General features: G+C 40.8%; 1 protein-coding gene across 1 annotated transcript in view; it reads right to left on the bottom strand.

Annotated features, from left to right (window-relative positions):
- Positions 1–11,815: 11,815 nt before the first annotated feature.
- The window catches only part of LOC140139700 (uncharacterized), a 36,332-nt gene continuing 20,407 nt past the window's right edge, over positions 11,816–27,740 (bottom strand). The window contains 8 exon segments of the mRNA XM_072161402.1: positions 11,816–14,202; positions 15,066–15,312; positions 15,733–16,083; positions 16,562–16,717; positions 18,118–18,240; positions 19,065–20,117; positions 21,546–22,152; positions 22,642–22,646. Of these exon segments, the coding sequence (XP_072017503.1) occupies positions 14,091–14,202; positions 15,066–15,312; positions 15,733–16,083; positions 16,562–16,717; positions 18,118–18,240; positions 19,065–20,117; positions 21,546–22,152; positions 22,642–22,646 (2,654 nt within the window). The 3' untranslated portion in view covers positions 11,816–14,090.

Genomic DNA, 27,740 nt, shown 5'->3' with positions numbered 1-27,740 from the left:
ATGAAGTAGTACCCTAGCTATCTTCTGCTGATATTGGCATTGATGAAGTAGTACCCTAGCTATCTACTGCTATCTATTTGTATTCAAATGAAGTAACACCCTGGCTATCTGCTGATGATATTGGCATTGAAGAAGTACCCTACTTATCTACTGATATTGGCATTGATGAAGTAGTACCCTAGCTATCTACTGCTGATATTGGCATTGATGAAGCAGTACCGTAGCTATCTACTGCTGATATTGGCATTGATGAAGTAGTACCCTAGCTATCTACTGCTGATATTGGCATTGATGAAGCAGTACCGTAGCCATCTACTGCTGATATTGGCACTGATGAAGCAGTACCCTAGCTATCTACTGCTGATTGTCATTGATGAAGCAATACCCTAGTCATCTACTACTGATATTGCATTGATGAAGTAGCATCCTAGCTATCTACTGCTGATATTGGCACTGATGAAGCAGTACCATAGCTATCTTCTGCTGATATTGGCATTAATGAAGTAGTACCCTAGCTATCTTCTGCTGATATTGGCATTGATGAAGCAGTACCGTAGCCATCTACTGCTGATATTGGCACTGATGAAGCAGTACCCTAGCTATCTACTGCTGATTGTCATTGATGAAGCAATACCCTAGTCATCTACTACTGATATTGCATTGATGAAGTAGCATCTTAGCTATCTACTGCTGATATTGGCATTGATGAAGCAGTACCGTAGCTATCTACTGCTGATTGTCATTGATGAAGTAGTACCCCAGTTAACTACTGATGATATTGGCATTAATGAAGTAGTACCCTAGCTATCTACTGCCGATGTCATTGATGAAGTAGCACCCCAGTTATCTACTGCCAATATTGTCATTGATGAAGAAGTACCCTAGCTATCTACTGCTGACATCGGCATTGATGAAGCAGTACCCTACCCATCTACTGCCGATGTCATTGATGAAGTAGTACCCTAACTACGGTTTGCGATGTAATCGTGATGTATCATGGGAAAAGGTCGACATCCAAGTCCGCGCAATACGAATATTACCATGCTATTACATAGGAACACGTGACAATATTCTTTAGTTTGTCAATATAACGGTATTACATGCATATCGATAGAGAAAAAATGAATTGTGCACATTTCAAATCACATTATTTAGTATTATTGCATATCGATTCGCGTGTAACACCTTTATTTTGACAAACTAAAAATATTGTCACGTGTTCCTATGTAATAGCATGGTAATATTCAGATTATTGCGCGGACTTGATGTCACCTTTTCCCATGATACATCACGATTACATCGCAAACCGCTGGCGGCACCCTTATTGTCATGGCTCGAAAAAGTGGGGAATTTGGGAAGCTCATTCCCAGGAAATGTTGGTGTTTGAAGGGAAATTCTGGTATTTGGAGGGAAATTGTGTCTTTTTTGTTTATCAAAACATGCTATAAATTGTGGGAAATTTAGCTTGCTTCCCGGGAAATTAACATTTTTTCGAGCCCTGCTTAGTGTGAATAGCGAGAATTGCTGGCAGAGATGAACTGATATTTGTATTAATGAAGTAGTGCCCTAGATATCTACTGCTGATTGAAAAAGTAGTGCCCTAGTAATCTACTACTGCTGATACCAGTATTGATGAAGTAGTAGACCTACCCTAGCTATAACTTAACTGTTGATATCTGCATTGATGACTTCGCCCTGGTCTCCCCTCCTGCTAATATCGGTGTTGATGAAGTTGCTCACCCCAGCTATCTAATGCTGATATCGGTAATACATTCTTCGAAAAAAGGTACAACTTGGAACATTTTTTGTCCCGTATACAGCTGATATTGGCATTGATGAAATGGTACCCTATACTATGATTAGCTCATAATAGGTGAGAATTGTTCGGTTTTGTTACTGCACCAGTCAATAAAGTCTCATTTTATGCCCATGTGAATTTACAAAAGCACACGTCAGTCATCCAATATGCACAGTTGATCCGAGTGTAGCTCATCTACTGCTGATACTGGCATTGATGAAGTAGTACCCTACCTATCTACTGCTAATATTGGCAATGATAAAGTCAGAGTTCGCACACCTTGAAGCCTTTAAAATTCAAGGACTTTCAAGGTCAAAAAGCATGATTTTCAAGGAATTACCACAACACAAAAACGGCAAAAGTGGCAGCTCCTCTCCACTCCCCAAATTTTGTCAAAAAATAGAATTCCAATTTTCAAGGACTTTGAGCAAATTTGCAGGACTTGAAAAGGCATTTTCAAATTCAAGGACCGTGGGAACCCTGTGAAGTAATACCCTAACTATCTACTGCTGAAAAAACCATTCCTGAGATGGTCACTTTTACCAGGGCGTAGCCAGCTTTCTTGGTCAGGGGGGGCAAAATAAAATTTTGGGGGCACAGACGAAAAAAATTGCAGTTGCATCATACAATACATAGAGACTGTATGTCTTGAGCTTCCCGAAAAAGGGCCTTATTGGGATGATGTCGCGCACGTAAGCCTGAAAAATGGGTATTTTACACTATTTTCGCCCATTATCCGCTAAAAAGGGCTTTATTGTTACAATGTAAGCAGCGAAGCGAAAAAAATTCGTATTTTACACTATTTTGGCCCTGAATTTTGCTAGAAAAGGGGCTCCTTGCCCTTTTCTTTTCCTTTGCCCTCCTGATTTTCTCTTTCATTTTTTTTTTTTTTTTGCACTTTTTCTTTCATTTTTTTGTCAGGGGGGGCACTCTGCCCCCCCTGCTGGCTACGCTACTGACTTTTACCAAATGCAGGTGTGTGAAAGGCCACAGACCAAAAACGAGGAAAATCACTAAAAACAGCGTAAAATCAGGGTAAAAACGCCAAATATGGGCTGAAAATAAAAGAAAAACACATAAATTTTGGCAACAAAAAAAGAGGAAATCGGCTGAAAAGAGGAACTCTCACATCCCTGCAAATGATTTTGTAGAATCCGGCAATCATGGTGATAGTTTCGAGTCAGAATATGCCCCCAAAACGGTGCATTTTTCACCTAATGGGACTTGCAATTGAATTCTAATTCAGGCTAAGCTGCAGTTTAAACTTTAATGTAGCGATTATAATGGGTTTATTATTATAGTATATAGAATAATGTTTCATTTAACAATGCTGGTGAAGCAGTATTCAATCTGTTCTTTTTCCTGTTTATTATCAGGCCTATCCAAGATAATGGTCAAAGTGAATGTCTGGATGAACATGAAGTGTCAGTTAATTTCACAACTGGGATCTTGAATGATCAAGAACAAAAATGAGATTGCACTTTCCTAAAAAAAAATGAAAATGCACATGAAATTGGGCTAAAGGTACCCAAAACAGGCTGAAATTAAATCCAAGTTACAGTTATTTGACTAAAAAAACCCCACTGAATTCAGTTCTAAAACTGAAAATTCTCATGCCTGAACAAGGTACAATATTGCAATATTGTGGTATAAGCCGCTAAATTCCTCTGTAGGCTAAACATAATATTTTATAAACCCAAGGGTCCATATGCACAAAAGAGTTAGACCAGGTCTAAAGTTAGACCTGGTCTAAGTAGAATTTAATCTCGGGAGGAAGGACATTTTCCTTCACATTTGTGTAATTTATTTTGTATTATTTTTGAACTTTGCATTTAAATCTTTACATTTAAATCTTTACAATTTGATAACAAATCTTGGAAGGAAATAAGAGTAAAGGACTATTCCTGATGGAACTAAATTCCACTTAGACTAGGTATAACTTTAGACCCGGTCTAACTCTTGTGCATACGGACCAAGGACTTTGGTGCGGACTGGAAAGTCGAATGCTAGTTCGACACACCTTTGTGGTGTAACGGCTTATAGGGCATCTGCAACTACTGTCTGTTCAATTAGCTTAGATTCTTGTATTTTTAAGGTATTTGAAAAAATAAAAAAAATTGGTCAAAGTCATCAAAGAAAAGTGTTAGCACAGCCTTAGACCCAATGAGATTTTAACTTTTCAAATTCCAAAGTTCAATTTAAAACCCCATTTCTTTTCAATTTTGCCTCATTTTAGGCAGTTGCTTGGGTCCACCAAAAGGGTTCGCAACCTTTTCACAAATCGAGTGGGACGGTCCATTCTCAATTTAGGGCATAGACCCTATCCAATTTAGCAAAACAATCTGCCCACCAATCTGTTCTGCCATTTCAATTGTTATACCGTTCCGGTTATTGGATAGGTTCTATAGGTGATGCCCGAAGTGATGATGGTCCAGCGGTTTTGTTGCCTGAAATTATATGCGCGATTACGTTTTATAGAATATTATGCTGATTGCTGAGCATTATTTTTTTCCTAAACAATGACATTAGAATTATGGATTTTGTTCTTATTTTAACTGGTTTACAATGAAAATTGAGTTTTGTTTAATATCATCATTCCTTTCCCAAGAATATCAGCATTCGCTTGACATTTTCAGATACAGTGACTTTACAAGAATTGTTTTAAATAAATAAATAAATATGCAAGGAATGTATTTATATAAGCTGGGCCTATTCTGGAAAACCTTAGTTCATCTTCACAATTTTATAATAACGTAATGTTTCAACAGTGGGGTTTCAACACAAATGATTTTTTATAGGCCTACTGACAAATCATTAAGTTAGGCGGGCAGCCTAACTTATTTCTTTCTTGGCATTTCTTCTTTCTTTCCTCTTTCTTCTTTCTCACAATTTGCTACTACTGCCACATGCTTGATCGGATTTCGACCAAACTCAGTCACAAGCAGTATTGGGTAGCTGGCTACAAAAGTTATGGGTTGTTTAACGTCAGAGGTCATCCAAGAGGTCACAGGGGTCAAAAAGGTCATTTTAACCGAAAATGCTCTGATTGAGCTGAAATTTAAATGCAATGATCCTTATGACATTCTAAACATGTTTAAAACATTTTAGAATTTATTGAAGGTCATTAAGGGGTCATAAAGGGGGTCAAAGGTCAAGTTTTTTCAAAATGCTCCAATTGAGCTGAAATTTAAATGCAATGATCCTTAAGACATTCTAAACATTTTAAAAATATTTTAAAATTCATTTAAGGTCATTAAGGGGTCATAAAGGGGTCAAAGGTCATGTTTTCCAAAATGCTTCAATTGAGCTGAAATTTAAATGCAATGATCTTTATGACATTCTTAACATGTTTTAAATATTTTAAAATTCATTTTCCACGATCAAGGTATATTAAAACCGCAATTAATGAAACAGTCTTATTAAAATTAATACTATCCAGCACAAAGTATTGCTGCTTGATCAGATCGTCACAGTCATCCGCCTAACTTACCTCGTGCCCTTGCAAAGGGCACAGTTGCTCTAGTTATAGCTACTTTGCTGGACAATACTTTCTGATGCGGATGGTCGAATAAATACTATCTCAGCGCATCTAATGATTATGACATTCGTCCCCATTGCACTAAATGGATTGCTTCAAAAAAGTTTATGGTACCCGACGTTCTATGGCTTTTTATAAAAATATCGCGGGAAAAGACCAAAATTGAGAAGAAATGGGGTTTCAAATTGTACTTTGGAATTTGATAAGTATAAATCACGTTGGGTCTAAGGTTGTGCTAGCACTTTTCTTTGATGACTTTGACTACAATGTTTTATTTTTTCAAATATCTTAAAAATGCAAGAATCTAAGCTAATTGAACAGACAGTAACATAAAGATGGGTCAAACAGACATGATTTCCTTCAACTAACCAACCAGTGGCACCTCTGCATTATTGTCATTGGTCAGATATGTTTATTAGCTAATTCGCAAGCTCAACCGCGAATAAAGCATTTTCAATCCCACCATCACCTACCTTTTTGCACCTGCAATACAAACAACATAAATACACATAATTTTTGGGAGCACCAAGCTTTGAGTGCCAGACACGAGCCGGCGTTGTACGGATCAGGGGTATGGATACAGGAAAGTTCTGCACTTACCGAATGGCGGACTGCTAGCCTTACCATACCATATCATGCTTATCCTTCAATTTACCACTCCTTTATTCTCCTCTTCTCTACACTTAACGCTGCCCGATCATCCTCAATCTAACACAATGAAGTCATAGCTATGCAAATAGAATCTACGTTTATCGATCTCCAAAAGCGATTCGCGCTACTGAATGGACTGAATCCGCTTCCTCCGATCCGCATTTAAAATCAGCGATCATATAAAAGCGCGCATTGTAATTACGAACATATTAATAATACCCATACATTGTCTACTCGTTACCTATTCGTTCAACCTTCCCTCAATTGATTCTATCCAATCGGATCTTTACAAATAAAATAATCGTCAGATTATCTTCAAATCGATTGTAAACTTGAACGTCCGTCGTGTTGGCTGTCAAACTAGGTCAGTGTTCGACTCCTTGCTCACCAGAGCACATCCCGCACATTATGCAAATATGCTAGCTTTAGCTACTATTGAAAATATATTTAACAAAGAGGCACTGGACTAACTCTCGAGTGAGTATCCTTACAAAAAGAAAACCTCAAACTAATAATAATAAACATAACAGCAAGAAATCCACTTTCACTTCCATCATATTTTTTTTTATTCTTCCTCCAAGAGAAAAAAAAATCTTGATATCCTTGTATTTTTTGTATGTTTGTCACAATATCAATTATTTTTCAGAGCCTTGCAAAAGAATGACCATTATAATAATAAAAACTTATGTACACATGATTCTCAAGATTACTCAAAATGGTGTATCCTTTGTTGAACAGAAAAAAATATGTGAAAAAAGGTCCAAAAAGGCCACAATTTTGCAAAGCTGATATCAATATTTATATTTATCAATATGAACACCAATGGTGATAAATATGATCACCTTCGTAATAATTTCTAGAAATCAAATAACACAATTTTATTAACATTTGACAATTTTTTTGTACAAAAGATACACCATTTTGTTTAAATATCGATAATAATATACATGTATGAGCAATATAATTGCTTTCTTTTGAGAGAGCTAGACCAGTCCATTTTTGGTGGGAGGGAGTGATCTCTATCAATAGCAATATAAAATTTTCACTCTTAACCACACAAAAATTTCTATATAAATGGTTTAAATACAGGGCTCATAATACACAGGGGCTTAATGAGGACTACATTTTGTAGAATTCTGCTCACAAATTAGCCCCTAAGAAAGTATTATGAGTCCTGGTTTTATGTCATTTTAAATTTGACTAATTTTACCTAGCATTATCACACACACTGAAGTTGCAAGTAAAGTACAGTTTAATAAATTCCTTTCTCCATTTTTCAGAAAAACGCACACAATATTGCAAACAAATTAACCTCCTGCTGAAAAATGGAACTGGCCACACTTTGTCTTCTCTTTTCCTTTTTTAAAGTTTGTACAATTTCTATGTCTGCAGAAGATAAACATGTTTTAAACATTTCACATTATATATAAATGGCATTTTAAAGACAAAATTCATCATACAGGCTATTCCAGTTGAATCCATACACCCCTATGGAAGACATGATCTTAGTCTTACACACAGGGAGTGTGAATTTCAAATGGAATTACCCAAATTCACTCCTGTATGCCAGATTAAGGTCATGTCTTCCATATGGGTGTATGAATTTCAACTAAAATAGCCCATATACTTTGAAGAGTAACAAAAAAACCTTGGTTCTTATTTCCTTCAGAGAGAAGGTAAACCCATTTGAATTTCACACCCAGTGGACGATTAAGGTCATGTCTTCCATAGGGGGGGGTGTAGATTTTGCTTGACATCGCACATGTATTTGCGAGGGTTAACATTTATAAAGGACCTTGCAAAAGATTATATAAATACTATGACGGTTCTCAGTTTGACTTGAAGATCTCATTTTGACTGTGGTGGTCTCCAAATATGGGCATGATAAACAAATAGAATAGTTTATATATATCTAAATTATTGATGAAATATCACATTTTTTTGTACTTAAAAAATGCCATTATGATTTTATATCAAAATTTGTTCAGGATTTATAACAATAATAACAATTCTACATTATAATGATGAATGGCAAACCCCATGAATAGGATCATAACAAAAGCAACTCGAGTACAAAAAGACAACTTCATTATAGGATATGCAGTTATCCTTCAGCATACCCTACCATTTATTCTGTTTAATCTGCATGTTTATGTACCATTCTTTTAAAAGATCTGCATTGAATACCAACAACAAGTAGGACATTCTAACAGAATTGGGGTCCGTACCTCCATGGAAGAAATGACCTTAATCGCCCACAAAGAATTAAATTTCAAATGGAGTCGCCCATTCAGGTAATCCCATTTGAAATTCACACTCCCTGTGTTGAAGATTAAGGTCATGTCTTCCATATGGGTATATGGATTTCAACTGGAATAGCTCAATCGGATACCAAAATTCAACCATTATTTTGTGTAGGTTCCATTAACCAAATATCATAATCAACAAGAATTCCTTTAAAATGGGCTGTACTTCTTCTTTGTCACATGAGAATAGACTGTGAGATGTTGGGATTCTTATTACAAAGCTTCATTCCTTTTCCTATGGGAAATTCCGCTTATTAGATTGTCATGCATGGCCCTTTGAATTAGAAATGCCTCATACATTGTAGTCACTGCCTCTAAAAATGCTTGAAACTTGTGAAAAAACAAGCCTGAAAAATTGGGGCAAAAGGTCCCAAAACATGCTGAAAACAAATGTGTGAAAATTAAAAAAATTCAGGAGAAGTGGCACCTCTGTATTCAAATTACAGCAAATTGGCTAATCAATTAAGTCCACACTTCCTCTGTGGAAGATTTGGAAATACTTGGTATCAGGTGGAGTATGAATTAGTACATTTAACCACCTATTTGAAATTCACCCTCCCTCTGTGTAAGATTCAAGTTGATTCTTTCTCAGAGAGTGTATGCAATTCAAATGGAGCCACCTAATGTTTCATTCATTTGGAATTCATACACCCCTGTGGAATATAAAATCTTTACCAAATTTTCCACAGTGGATTTTAAATGGAATAGTCCAATAATAATTTCCTTGTGAGAAATATCAGCCAATGTCTGTGCACATGAATAGGGCACCGGCACACTTCAGCCAGGGACTGCCTTTTCAAAATCAGGTTAAGAGCTGTAAAATGCTCTTCTGGTTTCTTCAAGAAGAGCTTTAGAAGAGCTGTTTGCACCTGTGACCATTAAAGCGTAAAGAATTGAATGACTATTAATCACTCTTGCAAATGCAACTTGAGAGGAGCTGTAGAAGAGTGATAGCTCTAGCTCCTCTCAAAATGCAGTCCCTGCTTCAGCCTGTGGTGGAAAAGAAATTGATTATACACAATTGTAACTTGTTGTACTGTCAGAAATGAAAGAAATAAACAAGTTTGTTTTGCAATGATTTAAAACATTCCCAATGTTCATATCTTTTTTTAGCACATTTCATTACAGTTTCATTAACATGACAATGACACTTTTTCCCCAATAGACTATGGTTTGCCCCACTTTGCATAAAACACGAACAAATGTGGATGCAAATTGAACCACAACACAAAAATGTCAAATATTGGCAGTTGAACAAATTCAAATAATAAATAATAAATAAGGAATTATCAGAGATTGCCTGCACAAAACAACTTGTTTTAACTGCACCGCTAAACAATCAACAATTTCAGGTTAATTTGATCACAATTATAGCTGCAAGTGTAAATGATTAGCAAGTAGCATACATGATTAACCAATTTGCAAAATCGACAGCCTCACTCGATAATAAAAGTACTACTATCCTAACTTTGCTGTCACAAATTATCGGACTGCTTTCATGTTTGGTTACCGTATTTCGTCAAATAGTCGCCCCCCCTCAAATAAACACCCCACACCACTTTTTTCAACCAAGATGTTTCCAAAATGCTGATATTTCCATGCTATCTTGTGTAGTAAGCTTACCAAGTTGCTCACATGGTCGATAATAGCGTCACTTTTTGGCGAAAATCTGGATTGGAAACCCGAAAGTGAACCAGAAGTCAGTGTTTCAAGTTCATCATTTTAGTGTGAGTTTTAAGTTTACCTAATGATTTTAACGTGAATTATCTTTCTAAAATTGACCTTGAATAAACACCTCCCTTTGGGAAAATGAAACGCCCCCCTGGAGGCGTTTATTTGATGAAATACGGTATTTCGTTTTTGACTGCTCCATTAGCACATCTGTTTGTAAATACACACACAAAATTTTAATTTGGAAGAAATTTAGGTTGTTTTGGTTTGGCAAATAATTGAAAATCCCTTGACCATGGTAACTGACCTTGCGAGGTCCTTCTTTTAATTTCACTTTTACTTTGAACATTCAAACACACATTTTGAGCTTTAAAATACACTTACGAAAAATAAAACATTGACAAACTTTTGAGGGCATAATTTCCAAAAATAAACAACACTTTCAGTTGAAATGATACTAGAATTGTACAGCTGCAAGAACAGAAAATGGTCACTTAAGTAGTACATTTTTATACATCCAAGGTGAGAAACACATTATTTGAGCATTTAGAACAATAGCTGCCAGGCGACATATTTTAAGATGTTGTACAATATAGAATGCAGATATTTGTTACAAGTTTATAGGGCAGCTATTGCAGGTGGAGCCTACTTGCACTAATTGACCTTTTCAGTAAATCCCACATACCTTTTGCAAGCACACCAGAGATGTCGTCATTTGACGTCACAACAACTTGCAATGCGCAGTAACAATGTTCAATAAACGATGTGCGGATCGGCGCAACGTCAAATAAGGAGTTCTCAGGTGTACTCGCAAAAATCTCAAGCCTTTTATTGCCCGAGGGCTATTCTCAAGATGGGAAAAAACCTGATATTAACCCCTGTGACCCCTACCATTTAAGATATAGCATGGGACTTTGTGCAACAAGCTGGCAGGACCACAACATCAGACTCAAGGAAACAGAGCAAAGAAACTATTTCCATAATAATTCAAATTCATAATTTTGTTAGTAATTTCGTTCCCCAACTCGAGTCCACAACACAACATGATCAATCCAAATCATGACAATTTCCATTCTATATGGTAAGTAAAAATTTGGTATCAAGATTTTGTAACATAATAACATTAATTATGAAAGAGGGTCACATAAAAACATTCATGATAGCTGTACCTTTCCCGCTACACAAGCATTGTTAAATATGCAGGGCTATTCCAATTGAAATCCTCAATCACTCCATATGGAAGACTTTAATATTCCACACAGGTGGTGTGAATTTCAAATGGGGTGACCTGAATGGGCGACTCCATTTGAAATCAACTCCCCCTGAGTGTGAGATTAAGGTCACATCTTCCAAAGGGGGTGTAAGGATATCAACTGCAAGAGCCCATTGTAGTGATTGTAAACATGTTGTGAATTTGTGGTATACATCAGATGTCTCCAAAAGTTGCTGTATCAAAATTAGAACCAGGCGTGAAACGATCAAGGTCTTGCTATCATAATGCCCTTTTAAGAAAAACTCAGAATAAATAACATTCATTTTGGAGTGGGGATGGGGAAGAAGGAAAATGCATCCATTGGAAAATTTTTATTTCAATGCACCTAGAATTAATTTGAGTCAAAAGAAGGCACAATAATATACAGCAAAGGAATGAGAAACATAAGGGTTACAATTTTGTTGTCTCACTTTTGCGAGAATCCATTTAGATTCCAGAGAATCCATTTAGATTCCAGAGAATCCACTTAGATTCCAGAGAATCCACTTAGATTCCAGAGAATCCACTTAGATTCCAGAGAATCCATTTAGATTCCAGAGAATCCATTTAGATTCCAGAGAATCCCAGAGAATCCATTTAGATTCCAGAGAATCCATATTCATTTTGGCCAATCGGCAGGTAGTTCTCATGGGGTTAACAGTATGATATCAACGGAATTACTTTGGATAAGATTGTGCAAATCATTTCTTGCACAATGAATTTGTGTTGATTCTTCACAGTCACTGCACAGACCTTGTGTCAATCTGGATTTAACCCTATGAGAACTACCTAGCTGTTCATTGGCCATAATGAATATTGTGTCCAATTTTGAACCAATCAAGGAGGGTATTATAAGATCAACTGCAAATTCAAGTTTGACCATAAATTGTTTAAAGCCTAGTTACAATTGGCAATTGAAATGAGCATTTCAAGTTATCAACCAATCAGAAATGCTGTTAGAACACCAGTAGTGTCCAGGGGGTAAACAAATCCATATTGAATGCAATCATGTCAACAACAGCTTTGTGGACGATTCTCATAAATTGCAAGGCAGAATCATCACTAGAACAGGATCATGGATTTTGATAAATTTCCTGTATTTATTCAAGCTAAGAACCAAGTTGGATTCCCATATTCACAAAAAAGCAAACTGTCAAAATTCTAGCCCTTATAAAGGTAAACACAGCCCAACCAATGGTTTTGGATCAGGTCAAAGGTCATTACAATATTTACACAATTTTCTTCCATTGACATCGCCTCTGCTCCATAGATCTATTTTGGCACCAGTTTACTAACAAACAGCATGTATTATTATCATCCTAACTTATACTTGACCTTAAAGGTCAGTCAATTCATGACCTATGACCTCAATGGTCGATTTATGTTGCACATACTCATAAATAGAAATATCTGTACAATGTTTATTTTTTCTTAAATGTCATAAATGCACTCAATTTTATATTCTCAAACTCGTATACTCGCATTAAAAGGTTCAGGTTTTGACCTGGGGGTTACTCAATCTCGCGCTCGCAAAGCTAACTCACAAAATGACTCAGAAACACATCATGGAATACAGAGGCGAAGTAGCAAAAATAGAAAAATATAGTACTTTTATAACTTTGTTTTTGTTTACTTTTCCCTAAATTTATTATACCATATGATTACTACCGTCACCAAAACACACATTGGGTGGGCTGTCTTTTATTACAAAGCGGAAGAAAAAAATATCGGACAGGATATATTTTCCTCCTGTTTTATTTATTGTATTTACATTATTTACAAAATTTATGGAGCAAATCAAACCCCCAATGCTTGGGTTTGATATACGGCTATTCCAATTGAAATCCACACGCTTCTATAGAAGACATCGCCTTAATCTTGCACACAGGGGGTGCAGATGGGTTACCCATTCAAGTAACCCCATTTGAAATTCACATGCCTGGTTATGTCTTCCATAGGGGGTGTATGGAATTCATCTGGAATAGCCCATATTGCATCATGTCTGAAATCAGCTATTAGATATGCCATAGGCTTCCCTTTTGAAGTTGTGATCCACTGGCTATTAACAGCTTGTGATCCACTGGCTATTAACAGCTCAAAATTCTACAAGTTACATTGACAGGGTTCAGACCCCTTTTATGATTGATATAGGTATGTATTAAGATTTTCACCTTGACACTACAGTAGCCCCTGTTTACTACTACGTGCACTCGAGGTTACATGTGCCTGTCAATACACTAGGACAAATTCAAAAGCCAAGTTTGAATCCTGCATGAACATCTTGTTCCTCTTTCAACTGATGATGACGACGACGACAGATGACCACTGATGATAAACACTAGTTTCAAATAATGTCACATCTGTTCGGTGTTCACATGCAATTTTCTGAAATGGACCTCAAGATTTTTTTCGTATCGTATCGTACCTGCGTGCTTCTTATACCCTGGTGCACCTACTTTTGTTCTTGGACAACAGATGCTTACATCCTCGATCAACTTTCCCGGTTGCTCAGGTAATTAGCAAGTTGATGTGCTTCCAAACTTGTTCGCTGGCATTTAAGTTTAAGCCAAATTCCACTTTTCCCTCTTGAATTGCAAGACGAACACAAAACCATAGTAATCGACTCAACTTTACAATTAGACACTCCGGGCAAGTGGTGACTGTTTACAGCTTGCCAGCATAAATTACAACTCTTTTAACTGTCAATATGTAAGCGACAAATTCCAGCCCTCATCTGGCAGGGCCTGTCTACTGCTGTAATGAAGTCGTCAATCCTTCAGTGGATTGTCGAGAGCTTCCAGTAAGCCTTATCCTCTTATTTACCAATAGGGCACATATCTTGCGGGAGTACATTTTACGGTATTCGTCTTGTTTTTACTTGCGCATATTTCTCCTGACAGCTCTCTTGATCTTTCTGCCACTGTGTGTTGAGCTGGATGTGGGCATTGGATTGAAGGGGTTGCTGGCGGCATTGCTCCCTGAGGCACTGGAGTGGTCAAATGGAAAAAAAGAAAATGAAAACCATGTTAGTATCATGAATTGTATGGTCTAACTGTTACACCACCTTGCTACCTTTAGCACAGAGCACACATCCCTACTTCAAACAGACCTAGTAAGAACATGCCTAAGAGTCCCCAGCATTGGGCTATTCTAGTTGAAATCCATACACCCTCTATGGAAGACATGACCTTAATCTTCCAGGGTGAATTTCAAATGGAGACACTCATACACGTAGGCCATATTTAAAATTCACACTTCCTGTGTGGAAGATTAAGGTGATGTCTTTCATAGGGGTGTATGGATTTTAACTGGAATAGCCCATTTTCCGACCTTGGCTATTAGCCCTATGGTGGAATAGATCCCCAAATTAGCAATATATTTGCTGTGACTCAAGGTCAGATGTCAAACACAGCTGTAAAAGTGACCTGGGATTACATAAATTTCCATTTGCCCACCATGAAAAAGTTCCTGGGGCTACTTTAGAACTGAAATGGTATCAATATCCAATATTTGCATGCCAGAATACATGTGGCAGTGTGTTATACCTCTTGGTTGGTAGCTCCTAGTTCACACAAAATTCATCTGCTGAACTGGGCTCTGCTTTTTAACAAAAGTGTTGCCCCTGTCATACTTCCATGCCGCTTGCGGCTGCTGCATGACGTATTAAGCAATGATGAGCCTCGATTTTGTCCGTTTGTCTGTAATGCGTGTACGCCGCAAGCGGCACGAAAGCATGAAACCAGCATAAAACATAGTTCATACCCTACTATCTTTTCCCCTTGTTTTCAATGCAACTTGTGTCATTTAGTCAGGCATAAAGAATGACACCAGCCTCTCAGTAGTACTTACTTGAACTGATAAGGTGATGCGCTTGCACTCGGTGTGCTGGCTGCCGATGCGCCAAAATTGAATGACGGTGCTTGCTGTGCACTGAAGTTGAAGCCCTGCGAAGCGTTCCCTACGGATGAATTGGAATTTTGAGCAGCGCTGTTATTATTCTGGGAGGCCCCAAATTTGAAGACGCTGCTGTTCTGCTGTGTTGATTGCGTGTTGTTGCCACCAAACTGGAAGGCTGCTGTGGCATTTGGCTGGAAAGCTGCAAAAATAGGTGAAAATTGGTCAAAATTTTTAAATCCCTGTTGAAAATTTGGTCCTGTATGGTTCAGGCCATTTTTCCCTTTCCTTCAATTTTCTTTTAAGCTGCAAATATGTATGTAGGTTTGGCAAAAACGTACTATATTGGGCGATTCCAGTTGAAATCCATACTATGGGAGACATGACCTCAATATCTCACACAGGGAGTGTGCATTTCAAATGGAGTTACCTGGAGGGGGACCCTTTTTGAAATCTACACACCCTGTGTGGTCATGTCTTCAATAAGGGGTGCATGGATTTCAACTGGAATAACCCATTGTTTGAAGAGACTTTGATGTTCCAACATATATTAATAATAAGCTACCCTATACATGTATTTCCTTATTATGTCTTAACGGCCAGCATATCATGTACTACATACCTGCATTCTGTTGTGTAGCATTTGCATTTCCAAATGCCGGTGTCGTAGTGGCATTATTCCCAAAGGCTGGTGCTGCACTACCAGCTCCAAAAGCAGGCGCCGATCCTGCCCCAAACGTTGGTGCAGGAGAACCACCAAATGGTGTTCCAGAATTAGCTGCTCCGAACGCCGGTGCTGCTGCGCCCTGCTGTTGGTTCTGCGACCCAAAAGGTGTGCTCGCCGTGGTGCCAAAATTAGGTATGGCCGTAGAGGTGGTGGTGGGAGCTGGGTTGCCAAATACAGGAGACGGGTTAGCAGAGGAGGCGTTGGATCCAAATCCGCCAAACACTGAATTGGTGGTAGTGCTGGAAGCTGTGAAGAGAGAAAGGGGAGATATATAATTGATTCTATCATCATAGAGCAGTGGTTTGGAACTTTGATTGAGATCAGGCAAAACTTGTGCATTTTGTCATAGGGTCTTGAGTGGTCATTCCAATAAACTCAAAGGTTTTGTACGGCTTAGTAACGGCTCAATATTTACGCCGGGGGAGTGTAAGCTTTAAGGGGGATTTAGTGAATTATGTATTTATGAATTATGTCCATCTAATGACCAAAGTTTCAAAATTAGAAGATAACAGACAGGTCCGTATAAGGGAAGTTGGATGGTATTCAATTGGATGTATTCAATTCCAAATTTCATTACACTCTGTTATACCTCCAGTATGGTAGAATTTTAATATATTTGTGCTGCAAGCATGCTGATACCAGCCACTGCGACCAGTGTACTATACACGTACGTCACAACCAAAACTTAGGTTGAAACAAAGCTTTGTATATGTATAACACCTACCTCCAAATGCGGGTGTAGCCTGTTGAGTTGTAGCTGGTGCTGAAGCAGTGAATGAAAAACCTCCGCCGCTGGACGATGCTGGTGTCGGCTGGCTATTTGCTGATGCTGCCGGTGTTCCTCCAAACACAAATGCGCCAGAATTTTGGGCAGAGGTATCTTCAAAAGTAATATAGGGAAATATTGTATTGTTTAATTAAATCACAGAACAAGAACCAGGGCTCAATAGCCACTTTTGAAATTAAATGTCAATTTATGAGACCTTACTAATCCAGGTTATTTTCTAATCTCTTAGAAAACATCAAAGGTTTTACAGAAAATGTTTAGAAGTTGGGTTGCATAAGCAGTACGAAACATTTTTATGACATTCAGAAACATTTTTGAAAACTTGATTCAAAACGTTCTAACATTAATTTGTGTTGACAGCATAGTTTGCACTTTGCAATAACATTTAAAAAAATATTTGACAAGTATTTTTTCATATCAAACATTTTACAAATGTTTAATGACTTTTATATACACAGACATTTAAAAGTTATTAAAACATTTTGACCCACACCTAAACATCATTTAGAGCAGTTATCACAGTGGTAAACTGATGGGAATCCGAATATACATTGAATCTCACTAATGAAACAAGTTTTCAAGTTGGCTATTTCGTTACACTTGTACTAACTTGTACATGGATCATCATCAGTATCTTAAATAACACAAGACAAGATCTTTTAGGTTGAAAAATTCCATTTTATAACAATGCTGATACTAGCATTAAGTTTATAAATTGAAACAAAGTCGGCCCAGAAAACACCACAATATCTAAAATGTATGTTTGTGCAACCATTCAGATCTTTTGCAACAGATTATTTTCAGCAAATCACAGAGTTGGGAAGTGAGGAACCTGGATTTGATTAGCACTCATCAGGTTGATGATATCCTCTAAGGCCCTTCACAATAGATCCTTAGTTTCCTGTTTCATGGTTGAAACAAGGGATGAGGCGACTTTTAATTATTAATTATCTATTATTTTCTTTATTTTTAAGCAAGTGGTCGCAATCTACATCAACCCGTTTGGCTAAGAACATGCATTTAATTATTTTATAACTATGTTTAATTTTATACATAAGTAATGGTACAGTTATGTTCTTTGTTTCTCCATCATTATAGTTGATATGATTAAAGTCATAAAGTATCAAATGGAAGTCATTAAAGTTATTTTAAAAGAGAAAATCCAAAATAAAAATAAAATAATTAAATATTTTGCAATTCTCTACTTTGGACGCGGGCGGGAAACAGGAAACTAAGATTTAATTAAACGAAACTACTTTCCTCTTAGGGAAAGTTATTACTATAATGTTATTTTGACCTACTTCCGGTTTTGTTACATGGGTCAGCTATGACACAAACCGGGTACGTTAATAACTTAATATGACGTCATTGATATTTTGAGTTGTTTTACAAAACAGTGTTCAATTGCCTGTGATATCACTGCTTTATTTTTTGCCAGATGGAGACACATCACATCCATCCTCTAGATAAAACCTTCGTGAGTGACTACATACCTCCAAATTTGAACGGTGTGATACTAGCAGCCGGTGTGGTATTGCTAGTTGGATTACTGCTTGATGTGTTACCCCCAAACACATACGTGCCAGGCTTGGTTAGACTATTTGAAGACCCTGCATCTGGAAGAAAAAGGCACAAGACAAATATTGTACTAGATGCTAATCAAGTGACTGGTGCAGGATGCTACAAATACTATTGTGTTAAGGAATGGTTTCCAACTCAAGGTGCCGTAGCAGAACTGGCAATTCAGTGGTTTTTTATTGTTCAGAACGATAGAACACAGGTTTAAGCTGGTTCTTCCAGGGCACTGGCGCCTGGTGGTTGACTGGCCAAATTTGCAGCTATCCCTATCCGACATATGATGCACTTGCCCAAACTCTTTTCTAATTCTATGCTTGCCTATATACAAAAAGAATATTTTGTGCTGTTATTTTATCGCAAAAGTAAATGCAGCATGAAAATTTCCATTTTTAAATATTTATCCCATCATTCTGAGAAGGTGTCTTACCCTTCCCAGAAACCTTTGCAACATGATACCTCATTTCATCAAATGACACTCCCATTACTTTATACAGTTTCCCTTTTTTGAGAATAGACTGGCCAAACATAGATTGATAGCCAAGAAATAAACATTTTTTGCAAGATCTGGATGTCCTAGTTTATTGAAAGCACATTTCGTGACTATCGCCTAATGTTGCACTAGATAGCTAAATAGCTAATCAGTAAAGAAAATTGAAATGGGAGAAATGCATTATGGGAAGTGTAAGATGTACCTTTGCTCATCATTAACGGATGCCAAGTTGGCAGCAACCATTATAGAAAATGGCACCGATTATGTTCTTATCAGACATCATGTTACTTTGCTTATTTATCCATCTAATGGACACACTGCCTGTCACATTTCACTTTGAATGTCAGTAACATAGAATGGGGTAAAACTAACCTTTGTTTTCTGCCGTCTTTGACCCAGCGCCAAAGTTAAAACTTGATTTGTTATCGCCAGTTGTTGCTGTCGTCGCGGTGAAATTAAAAGCAGCTTTGTTCTCCTGGGCTGGCTTCTGCTCGGCAGCTGCATTGCTCCCACCACTGCCACCAGATCCAAATTGAAAACTAGTATTAGTAGCATTCGACTTGAAATTAAACAACGGCTTGCCCCCAGATTGTTCTGACACTGCGTTAGCTTGACTAGATGGCTGGCTCGCCCACTAAATATTGACTTTGTAGCATCGCTGAGCGCAGAGGATTCTGCCGCCAAAGTTGAAGGCCGGCTTGTTGGAAGTAGTGTCTTTTTGTTCTGTTGATGTGGCGGTGCCACCAAATTTAAACGCCGGATTCGTTGTAGCTGCTGTAGATTGTTTTTCATCAGTCTTTGGTCCTCCGAAATTGAATGTGGTTTTCTGTTCTGTAGTACTACCACCAGTACTAAAATTTGTTGAAAGGGCACTGTCCGTTTTTGTCCCAGGCGCCGCAGCGCCAAAATTAAATTGTGGGTTACTTGGTGCAGACGTTTCTTTGGCTGCACTTGCTACACTGTCCGTGGTGGTTCTCGTTGCAGTTGCAAAACTTGCAACAGGCTTAGTTGTTTTGGGAGCGTTAAAGGCCCCCGATTTAAAAGGATCGGCATTGGGCGGTGCACCGCCGCCGTCCTTATCATTTGTCAACGAGCCACCCATCTTAAAACCACCACTTGATGATGACGATGGATTAGCAAACTGAAATCCACCTGCAGTAGGTGCTGCAGATGACTTTGCACTGTCATCTGTCGATTGTCCAAACTTGAATGGCGCAGCATTGGCGTTTAGCTTCGACTCAGATGACACCGTCGCTGACGGGGCACCAAATTTGAAGCCAACGGTTCCGCTGGTGATAGATCCTCCTAAGGGCTCTCCAGATGTGATGCTTCCACCACTACTTTGGTTTGCTGTGGTGGGTGCTCCAAATTTGAATGCTCCCGATGCTGGAGTGGTAGACGAGTTTCCAAATTTATAGACGGATGCTGTGCAAGAAAAATGGCAGAATGTGTCAGATTCAAATGAAACGGACAGAAGTTTTATTTAAAAGTGATATTAGCGCCTTTTTCTAACCAGTTTAAAGCAATCATTCAACAGCAGTTAAAGGCTCATCCCACCAAAGTCCCAAAGTTAAAAGTACTCCAGACATTCTTTCTTTTCACTTTAAAGGACCCAAACCACAACTGGCTATGTCCAAAATTGATGTTTGAGGTTCATTGTTCAATTTTCCTAGAAAGTAAGATATCTCAGCTAAACAACTTTTGCTATAATCAGGGTGTGATAGGCCACATCCCAAAAACGAGGACAATTTACTAAAAAAGCTGAAAAACAGTGTAAAATTGGGGTAAAAACGCCAACTATGGGCAAACAGTGAAAGAAAACTAGTACATTTTGGCAACAAAAAAGAGGAAATCAGCTGAAAGGAGGGAACTTGCACCGCTGTATATCTTTGGAGATTTTGGTATCACTGTAATGCCCATATTTTCTTATTGCCCCAGTAAAATATTAGGGCTGAAAGATGTTGTTTGGATTTTGTAAGCTAAAATGCACAAAGTTCGCAGATCACTCATTGGTTGATTACCATTTATACCATCAGCCTCTCCATGTGGTAATTTTTCACAATCACAGTGCAGGCCACAGACTCCTTGATTTAGTTCTGGAGTGTACCTCAAAATGTGAATTGTGTCATAGCAAAACAGGGTGTTGCATTGAGGAAAAAATTTAGTTCCCATCTTAAACAGTATTTTTAAGAAATCAAATTTATTATGAGTGATATAACACAAATATTAACTTGTGTAATGGTTGAAATACAATCACTTGGTGAGAGATGGAACGTTCCATTCTGGCTTGTGGAATTGAACAATCCATCTTTCACATTATATTTTGACTATCACACAGTTAATATTTGCATATTTTTCTGTTCAAGGACCTAGGTTATGGAACAATTTGCCTTCCAATTCTTGCGAGGCTCCTAATGTGCAATCCTTTAAGAAACTTTTAAAAACCTATCTGTTTCCAAAATATTAGGTCTTTTTATGTATTTTCATAGACCTGTTTGCAGGTATTCACTCCCGATGTGTACAAGATATACTTTTTAAACATTGCTGTTTGATAATAATATGTATTTTATAATGATATATGTCCCTATTTGGGTTCAAGTGTATTTTTAATTATTTTAATTGTGGTTCAGATTGCTGCGCATATCTGTTTTATTCAAATTTTTGATGTAATTAGGAGTATATTTTACCACGTTGTGATATATTGTTGTTCTTAATGCCATGCTGTGTATTTTTGATGTATTTTTATTTTCTTTGTACAGCGCATTGGTCCATGGGAAATGCGCTTTATAAGTTCTTTGAAATAATAATAATAATAATAATAATATCACCCAGGCTCCTGTATTATATACTCACCAGGTGGAGCACTAAGTGACTGATCACTTCCTGGTTTAGGCGTTTCACAGGCCACACATCTGCTTACTGTACTCTTATTACTACACATACAGGTATCACACTTCCAGCTCCCTGCCTCCGGCTTAAACTTATCACCGAAACCAATCGGCGTCGATGATGGGGGCGCTTTGGCCACTGCACTACTAGAGTTCACAGCACCCGGTTTTGGAGTCTGACAAGAGACGCACTTTGTTACGTTGCCCTCGTTTGGGACTAAACATGCGTCGCAAGTCCATGAGCCTGCCGGCTTTTTGAATTTGTCCCCGAATCCACAGTTTACTACGGGTGTTTTACTGGCTGGAAGTTGCGATTTTCCTACACTACCGTGCCCAAATAAAGGCTTGGATCGTGACGGCGCAGCATTGGCTGCAGCACTGCCACCTGGTTTAGCTGCCGTGCAGCTCACACATTTGTCCGTGTTGGCTTCGTTTGACACCATGCACTGATCGCATGACCACGAACCGGCTGCTGGCTTGAATTGCTCGGCTAGGCTGAGTGGTTTTGTAGCCGGAAGTTGACCCTGATGATGATGTAGGTTTATCAGTAGAGTCTCTATTTGGCTTAGATACTGCAGTAAAAATAAACAAAAAGAAATATAAAAGGATGCTGCTGAATATAGGTTAATGGGCTATTCTGATTGAAATCCATACACCCTCGTATGGAAGACATGACCTTAATCTTCCCCACAGGGAGTGTGAGTTTCAAATGGAGTCACCCATTCAGTGTCGGCTGTTCCAAAATGGGCTATTCCAGTTGAAATCCATACACCTCCGTATGGGAGACCTTCATCTTCCACACAAGGAGTGCGAATTTCAAATGGGGTGACTGCATTTGCATTTAGATTAAGGCCATGTCTTCCTTTCGGGGGTCATCGGCTTCAACTGGAATAGCACAATATCAATATCAAACCTAGGACTTCCAAAATCTCCATAACAAACATATATAATACATACAATACATAAAAACACATCAACAGTTACGGAGATGGCTGGAAGGCCAGCAAGTCTAGATAGAGTCAAACTCTAATTTTAAAATGCTGAAGCACCAAAACGCTCACCAAGACTACAAGAAAGGAGTCGGAGACCACACAAACTCCACTCATACAAGAGGAGGTGTGTAATGTGTATGTGCGTGTGTGGCCATCTTTTGCTACAGATTCACAACACTTCATCGCCTCGGAATCCAACAGGGTCAGAAATTCGCAACCAAGTGCGAGAATCCTTTTGGATTCTCCCAGTGAAATTTTGAAAGAATCCATGGATTCTCGCTACTTTGTTGACGAGAATCTTTGCGAGAATGGATTCTCACCAAATTTCCAACCCTGATTACAATATATTCTTAGTCAGTGGGAGTGGTCTAGTTCGTAGACACATTTCTGATTGGACTATCGCATGATTTCGGTGCCGTCTATCAGGCCGTAGAGCACCCCACGTCATCATGCGTCTTGATAATGCGTAACACGCGTGTAGAGGTGCTTGGCGTATGTATCGCGCTGGATGCGAGACCGAAAAGCGGAATACGCGAACGCGTTAGCAATACGCGCAACAGAATACGTGAAGTTGTAAACAAGTTTCGTTCATTTTATAATGAGGGAGTTTTTATGACGGTAACTTAGTTTTGCTTAAAAATGTGTTTACAGTTATTAAAATAATATTTATCTGACTAAGAATGTGAATTAACAATAGGAGTTTTTATTTTGTCTAGCCTGTACTGATGATAGGCGACAGGCAGGTCCAATATTTTTATCGTAGTGGATACCGCCGCGCCGCATCCACTACTCAAAATATTGGACCTGCCTGTCGCTCTATCACACGGTAGAGGATAGGCAAAATAAAAATTCTATCGCTTATTCTCTAAATATGACATGGTTTAGTCCCAAACAAAAATGTTTGGTAGACTCATAACCGGTGCGATCTTACCTTTCCGATGTTGATTAAGATACTTCTTGCATCGATCCCGAGATGCGGAAAAACCAATAGTCATTTTGTCCCACATAAATGAATAAATAACAAAACCCCGATCCCCGGTGGACTCACCCAAAAGGTGACGCCACACCATATGATAAATCCCTTATCCGACTTGGGATCCCCTACTCGGACCAAAATTGTAGGGGTGGCGGGGTCGGGATAATCAACATCGGAAAGGTAAGATCGCGACGGTTATGAGTCTACCAAACATTTTGTTTGGGACTAGACTCAGTACACCGGTCGATCTTACCGTTCCGATGTTGATTAAGATACTTCTTGCATCAACATCTGAAAGATCGATCTAGCAAGTAACCGGACGGATGGAGGTACAAGATTGGTCAGCATCTGATCAGGGATCGGGAGCGGTAACGATGGTTTCGCGAGGTCAGAAAATATTTTCCCCAACGGTCGGGAAACAAAAAGACCACGCGATCACAGACATAAACCTCCTTACTTAATAAGTTTGGTGGTTAAGAATAGCGACACTGGTTCTTACCATGCTGAGTATTCTGTATAGTCTGAAAACCTGGTACCCGTACACCACCGTATTATGATCGCCCGAACAATGTCCCGGTAAACCTCCCGCCCCGTCTCTGATTACTAACGTAAACGGAAGTATCGTAGAGAAGGGCGAAGGTGGCTTCCGGGACACCGCCTGCTAGATCTCCTCAAGGGACAACCGAACGGTATACCCAAGATGATGAGATAGCTCGTGTCGAGTGGGTCGTGGGACGCGAAACCTTCGCGATCCCCCGGACCCCACCAACACCTGGACCAGCCATTGCGACAGCGGCTGGACCGAAAGGCTCTGTAAGGGTGATGAATGCGGTCGTGAGTCCCTCGCAAGGCTTGTGTTCGAAGAAATAGTGCTGCAGCGCCTTATCGGACACCCCAGCCTATCTTTGGCTTCAGCCGAACCTTGCCCAACCCTGGGGATTGGAGAGGGACGAATGTCGGTATGCACCGCGCCGCTCAGTAGTCACGAGAACAGAGCGCCGAAACAGTGTCGCTCCAGTGTTTGTGAACACGGAAGCTAACCTCGAGACCGTGTGCAACTCAGCACCGCCGGCCCGAAGCCAACGCCAAACCGGAAAGCCATCTTGAGAGTTACGTATTTAAGCGACGCTTTTGACGGAAGGTCAAAAGGGTGACCCTTAAAGTAATCTAAGACTGTGTTGGGATCCCTAGGAGGATCACTTTCCGTTTTGGTAGACACTCGTTGAACATACCGTCGAGGCGTAGACTAATAAGGTAACCATCGGCTATGATAGTCGACCCGCCTCGAAACCTCGGTGAATGGAGAGGACAGCTGACTTATAGCTGGCCCCAGTGGCCCGCTGAAGTCTTGCTTGGAACTTTTCTGTCAGAAACTCCGAACTAGCAGCACAGAGGCTCTAGCGGGAGAGCTATTTGTCTCATTGCACCAAGCGTAGTATGGAGCCAGACTCTGGCTATACGCACGGAGGGTAGACTTCCGTCTAGCCCGGCGATGAGAAAAACAGCTTCTGATGAAAAGTATCCCTCCGCTGCGTGTTCCCTGGTAAGGGCCATGCAGCTAACTGCAGGTGCTCTAGTGATAGACTGGTACCTCCGCTCCGGGCATCCGGAGTAGATCTGGTACTCGGGGAGTGCCAGCGGCCTTGCCGCTAGCAGAATGACAATGCAGTCTTCCCACCCGATCTTGGCCCCCACCCTCATGAGTAGTGAGATCGGAGGGACTGCATAAGCTGTCATCCTCCCCAGTCTATGGACAGAGCGCCCACGGTGAATGCTTGGGGTCCGCGACCCTTGAGCAGTACACCGGCAGTGGATGATTGCGATGAGATGCGAACAGATCTTTCGAGGGGTGGTACATCCCTTGAAGATCGTCTGAGCGACTCTGCGGAGCAAGGGACCATTCTGCTGGTCCCGACACCCTTCCTCGTGACAGATTGTGCGCGAGGATGCTGGTGACGCTCGCGATGTGTATCGCTCTCATCGTAATCTGCCTGAACTTGCACCACCCTATCAGGTGTCGTGCATGCAGGCTCAATCGTGGTGGCCCGGAGTCCCCTTGTCTGTTGGGGTAGGCTACCACGGTTGTGTTATCCGTCAGGACAACGGTATGTGATTCCACGATCACCTCCTCGTAAGCGAGAAAGGTTGATGTGAAACTCTGTCTCTATGGCCCCATAGGCCCGAGACGGAGTCTCCGTGGATGTGGACCCCCAGCCCCGCTTTTGACGCTATGGTCGTCACTACGTGACATACCGGGGTGCAGGAACCTGACACCCTGGGTCAAATTGGGCTGATGGGTCCACCACCAGAGTTCTCTCGCGCGATCTCCGACAACGGAACCGCGAGGGATATTAAGTGAGCGACTGGGCCTGCAAGCAGGCTAGAAGGTGTAGTTGGGTAAGCCTAACGTGAGAAACGGCAGTACAGCACGAGGTCTACCATACTGGCCATTAGGCCTACCACCTTCATCCATGCCACAGCGGGTTTTGCCCGAGACTGGGCCAAGAGTCAGGCACACCGCACCATGTTAAATCACCCGCCGGGTGAGAGCACCCGAACCCCTCCGTGAGGGTGATCTGGGCCCCTACAAATAGTGGTGTTCATGCGTCGGGACCACGCTGGACTTTTTTGAGCTGATCAAAAATCCAGGGTCCCGCACCCCACGGACTATCAACCCCATGAGACCCGTAGTCTTCAGTGGAGTGCGTCCGTATATGAGCCAAACGTCCAGGTAGCAACTGATGTTGACACCCCTGTGTTTCAGGTACGCTGCCACCGCTCTGACCAAGAGTGTTAAACACCCTGGGAGAGATGGACAGGCGGATGGCGGTATCAAAACTGGTAATTTTGATCCTGTACCTAGAAGCGCAGATGCCTCCGATCTTGAGAGGCGATTGGCATATGCAGATAGGCGTCCGAGAGATCTAGCGATGTTGTTCCCATGCCCCTGATGGGGCAGGCTAGCACCGAGGCGAGAGTGCCCACTCTGAACCTCTTGGGCCTGAAGAAGGTGTTCAACGGCCTGCGGTTCCGGATGGGGCTCCCGTCGCCTGTCTTCCTTGGAGCCAATGGCTCCAAGATCACCGTAGAACGGGGGTAGACCGGGACAATCGCCCGCAAGTGAGAAGCTGTGTGATCCCTGTCAGTAGTGCCCGACGCTGGGGCCGTCTGACGGCACTACTGTGGACCTCTGAAATGTGCAGACAGAATGTGGGGAGACTGGGTTGCCAGTCTGTAACCCCCACTCACCACTGACCATACCCAGGCGCTCAAAGAGATGGTTTCCCACCTCTGGGTGAAAGCCATAAGCGGTCGTCCACTGGGAGATCCCCTGTGGAAAAACCGCTGAGCCCCCAGGAATGCTCTGCCTAGCTTCCCTTGGAAGAGCGCTTGCTCTTCTTCGGGCTTGCCAGCTGTTCCTGTGCTACCCTTGCGCCTCCCAGAAATGGGTGCTGCAGAGGTAGTGGGCTCGGGTACTGTTGGTGGTGCACGGCCTGCTGAAGTTCCTACCCTTGGTAAGGGCAGTTTCCGACCTCTTCAGAGTGCTCCCGTTGGTAGCTTCTTTGCACGGTCCTCCACCGTAGCGCAGAAGCATCCAAAGAGAAAAAGGACCCTGCCTTTCCATCGCGTTGAGCGATTGGAGTGGCAGGCCCCTCCCCGGCGCTGAGTGGACACCCTATGGGCTAGGCCCATGGAGCTCTCGTTGAGGCTAGCTGTTAGCACCGCTAATAGGCTCACCTCGCGGAAGAGCTCAGATGTTGTCTGAGCGTGATACGCTTGCGACATCTGGGTCCCTCTCGGATCCCCTCAGGTAGGTCTCGTGGTCCTCCTGCGTTACGCACGCAGAGGAAGCGTGCAAGCACGCGGCGCCATAGCTCTACTGAGCTCGACAGCCCCACGATATCTACCCGTGAGGTTTGCCGGGAATGAGAGTGCAGGCGGCCCCTGTGAGGAAGCAGCAGCTGAGCATCCTACTGAAAGGATCCCCTGGTCCTCCTCCATGGACTCCCCCTTAGGGGGTGTCCGGAGGAAGATCAGTGCTCTTGCTCCCCTCTCGGGGCAGCGGGGAAGGAGACTGTAGTGATGTCACTACCGGACTCAGCTTCCGACTCCTTTCCCTCGCCCACAGTATCCGTGATCATGCTCTGATGATGACGGTAACTGAGGACGGGCCTCTGACCGCGGGTCAGAA

Source organism: Amphiura filiformis, chromosome 18, assembly GCF_039555335.1.
Source record: "Amphiura filiformis chromosome 18, Afil_fr2py, whole genome shotgun sequence".
NCBI classification, from domain to species: Eukaryota; Metazoa; Echinodermata; class Ophiuroidea; order Amphilepidida; family Amphiuridae; genus Amphiura; species Amphiura filiformis.
This window is presented reverse-complemented; position numbering and strand designations above follow the sequence as displayed.